Source organism: Alosa sapidissima, chromosome 4 (assembly GCF_018492685.1).
Source record: "Alosa sapidissima isolate fAloSap1 chromosome 4, fAloSap1.pri, whole genome shotgun sequence".
NCBI classification, from domain to species: Eukaryota; Metazoa; Chordata; class Actinopteri; order Clupeiformes; family Clupeidae; genus Alosa; species Alosa sapidissima.
This window is the reverse complement of record NC_055960.1, coordinates 40,349,240-40,353,279: the sequence shown is the minus strand read 5'-3', so window position 1 is coordinate 40,353,279 and position 4,040 is coordinate 40,349,240. Positions and strand designations below refer to the sequence as shown.

Below are 4,040 nucleotides of genomic sequence, written 5' to 3'. Positions count from 1 at the left end.
ACTGCCCTAACCACTCTCCCATGGGGGCACTGGCTATTGCAATTTGATTTCTGTTTCTTCTCTTTTTTTTCTTTACCTTCTCAAAAAAATACAAAAATTTGGAGTGACTCTATTGGGATTTGAACCTGCTACCCTCCAGCCGAGGGGCAGATGCTTTCCCCCTACTCTATTGAGTCTCCTTTAGTCTTTGATTTTAAACCCTTTTATTCTCAGTATAGACCTTCTACTACTAGAAAGATTAGCTCCTTTTGGGAAAAACTCCTCTGTGCCCCTCCCTGGTGGGACTCGAGCCTGCGACTCTGGGGTCCAGGAGCGAGTTCCCTACCACTACGCCAGGGAATCTACCCTTTACTCTGTTTTACCCTCTCCATATTAGTCAAACATACCCTAACACTTTTTACTTAATATTTCACTTTTAGGTCCTCTCTTTTATCTTCTAACCCTGTTTCACCTTCTTACTACTTTTATTTATTTTATTTATTTAAACCTATTTATAAATGCTTTTTGCACAGTTGGTCAGACGGGCCTCGAACCTGTGCCCTTCTCCCTTCCAGTCTGGCCTCTTAGCCACTACACCCCTGAGGACCTCTTAAGTAGAGCCTTTACACTCTACCTCAACTTCACTTTTTACACTTAGAACTACAATTCCCAACCACCTTAGCTTCCCTCCATTTGCAGACCAATTTCAAATGCCCCAATCACAGACAGCCACATACTCTCATTTAGATTGACTCACACTACATCCAACCAACACCCTTCTTCCCAGAAACAAACCCCTTCCTCTTCCTAACTCCCCCCCTCATTTCTAACTGAAATACCAAACACACCAGCACTAGGCACTTTCTCCTCTGATGCAGGATTAGTTATCCGAAACGTCAGGAGTTTTCCAAGGAGCAACACGGTATTTCTGCTTTTATTCCTTACTAGTTAATCCAATTGGTTTTAAATTATTTGAAATAAAGATTGGCTTTTAAATTTTAACAAACACTGTAAGAGGACTACCCTATCCACCTGCCTGACCACATGGATTAGCATGCTAGCACATATCTGGACTGTTTGCTATACACCTGGCTGTCAAGACTGTGCTCTCTTTCATGAACTTGGACTGCAACCTCACTCTTTTGGAGGTAACCTGAGCAATCTACCATCTGGAACACTACTCTGTGGATCTTTAACATCAAACCCAACACAAGCATGAGGTATGCGAACCTAGGTCTACGCTACAGGTAAGGGCTTTTATCTTTTCAGTTGTTTGTTTTTAGTGTTGGTTAATTTCTGTAAGGTTGGCTTTTACCGTTTTGCTCCTTTCTAGCCAGCTGCCCCCATTCCTTTTCCCCCCCCTCCAACATATTTGCCCCCCCCATTTTTTATTTTTGGTTTTTTGGTTTTGTTTTCTTTCTTTTCTTCTCCCTACACTACACAACTCCATACATTGACTTCCATACATTCACTTCCACTCACTCACTACATTACACATACAACATGGCCTCATTCAACAGACCCTACACACGTCCTCTCACACAACCTCCAGATCCCCTCACCCGACAACAATCCAAACACTACTTCAAACTGATTCAAGTCACTCACCACCAACACATAATTTCACATGCACTCCAGACAGGCCTTTTCCCCACAGGTATGACCAGACAAGTAGCCAAACTTACACAATTCATTAAACCAGCACTACCCACTCAACATACACGCACACTACTCAACCAGAACACATCAGACTGGATGCAACACAACATGGACATCCTTCTGGAACACTATAACACACAACTTACACTACTGACTTCCACCCCTTCCCCTTTCAATACACTGGCATTTCAGATTGCCAGTGGCTGGGCCAGAAAGAGGTACCATACTCGCCTGTCACCCACTACCTTACAGACAGTTCAACGGCTTCTCAACCCTCAGTCTTCCCCCCACACAACACCAACACACACCACCCCCCCTCACCAGACTACTACCCCCACTCCTAGGGACCCCCCCACACCCACTCACTCTTCTGACCCCTCTTTTCTCACTGAATTCCCTCCTCTTCCTGCACCCACTAGGGCCCCTACTCCCCCTCCTAAACAGGACTTGGGAGTTATGCCACATCCCACACTTACACTTACCACCCCATCCATCCCTTCACTCTCCACTTCCATTGACTTACAGCAGGTCACTTTTACCATCAACACACCTGACCTGACAGATACACTCTCAGATACTGATGACCATCAACACCCACCCAACACCACACACACCACTCAGAACGCACAACACCACACCAAAAATCCCCCCACTACTCCCACACCCATAGACACTTCTCCCATTGACACCCCAAACCCTCTTACTAACCCTAACCCTACACCCACTAACACCCACCCTACTGACACTCTCCCGGTCTCCCCTACCCTTACACCACCCAAAAACAGACCCACCATACAGGTTACAGCCCTTGTCACTCACACTTATAACAGTCAGCCCACAATCACCCAACGCCCTAACACGGCCATCACTAACACCACCCAGGCTAACCACCTCATAACACATTTGGTTCCACAGGATATAACACCATGTCTCTCTCCACCAGGTTCCACCCAAGTGGGAGGGGTAGACCCAGGACAGTCCAAACCATCAAGGGTGATGATGAGCAAGGGAAACAAAAAAGCTAACCAGCTTACAAAACCCAATGCTGAGCCCTCCACCTCCACAGGTGTAGAACTGTCTGGGGCTCCTACTCCCTCCCCCCTACCTCTACACAAACCCTCACCTACACCACATTCTACACAACCCCTGTCCCCTAGGCCCCCTCTTCTTCGGACTCCTACAGTCCCACTTCTCTCTCTCCCCCTCTTCTCTCCTACCTATCACAAATGGTCCAACAATAGACTTCAGGAGTGGCACATCAGACCTAACAAACCCATATTATTCATAGGCGATTCCAATCTGGCCCGTATTCCCCCTCATCCATATCCCAACATACAGATAGACAGCTATCCAGGTGCCACAGCCAACCACATGAACCGGTTACTTGAGAAAACTTCCCCACAAGAAGCCGTTGAGCTGTTAGTCCTGTCGGTGGGTACCAACAACAGAGAACACAATGCTAAGGCCACCACCAACAAACAACTTAACAAAATGTTTAAGTTGGCCACCAAAGTTTTCCCCAACGCCAACATTTATGTCCCGGTCATCAACTTTTCCCCCTCTATTCACCCACACTACAAATACAATCTCACCGAGATTAACCGCTACATCACCACCCACCTCCCCCACCTCCAACCACTTCCAGCAGATCAATTTTCCACCACACTTGATCACATCCACTGGACCCCAGAAGTGGCTTCCAAAATCCTCCACTTCTGGTGCACACAACTAAATTTAACCTTTCACAGACCCTAAATCAGGACACACCCTCACACACCCTGAATCACACTTCACCTCACACTGACTCCCTCATCCTCAACTTGTCCAAGTCCCTTATTCTCTCCCCTGTACAAACTGCACTTCTAGAAAAAGGTCTTTCTTTTATTCCCACACCCACCAGCCAGGACCGGGAGGGACTGCGAAGGGACATCCATGGTTATCATAGACGCTTGAAATTACATGATCATTTTAAACACAAACCCCACCGTGAGCCCGTCCCCTTCACTCTCCCCTCCACCTGGGAACCTGACTCTTCCCAGGTGGATGGGAGACTACGTACCCTTATTAGACAAGATCTCCATTCCCTGTCCACCTATCTCTCCCGCCCCTTTGACTCCAGCCACCCCAACATCTCCCCAGCAGAAAAAAGAGCAATTTTCCAACTTTGCCACAACCCAAACATCATCATTAAACCAGCCGACAAGGGTTCCAAAATAGTTATTCTAGACACTCACCAATACCTCCTAGAAGCCAACAGGCAACTTTCCAACCCACTCCATTACAAACCCATCACTCAATCCCTTCAACCCAAAGCACAAGAAAAAGTTCGCAATCTGGTCCTCTCACTATATACCAATCATTCCATAACCAAAAAACAATTTGATTTCCTGATCGGACCAGAC

The 4,040-nt window shown here is 46.8% G+C and overlaps 1 protein-coding gene across 1 annotated transcript; it reads left to right on the top strand.

Annotated features, from left to right (window-relative positions):
- The first annotated feature begins 270 nt into the window (after positions 1-270).
- Positions 271-3,734, top strand: LOC121707795 (mucin-2-like). The gene is made up of 2 exons (XM_042090611.1): positions 271-2,327; positions 2,385-3,734. Exons 1-2 carry the CDS (start codon positions 1,483-1,485, stop codon positions 3,391-3,393), a joined length of 1,854 nt encoding a protein of 617 aa, XP_041946545.1. The 5' UTR covers positions 271-1,482; the 3' UTR covers positions 3,394-3,734.
- The last annotated feature ends 306 nt before the right edge of the window (positions 3,735-4,040 follow it).

Coding starts and splice junctions, on each gene's coding strand:
- LOC121707795 (XM_042090611.1), top strand. CDS start 1,483: ATGGCCTCATTCAACAGACCCTACACACGTCCTCTCACACAACCTCCA. Junction 2,328..2,384: donor GACACTTCTCCCATTGACAC/CCCAAACCCTCT, acceptor CCCTACTGACAC/TCTCCCGGTCTCCCCTACCC.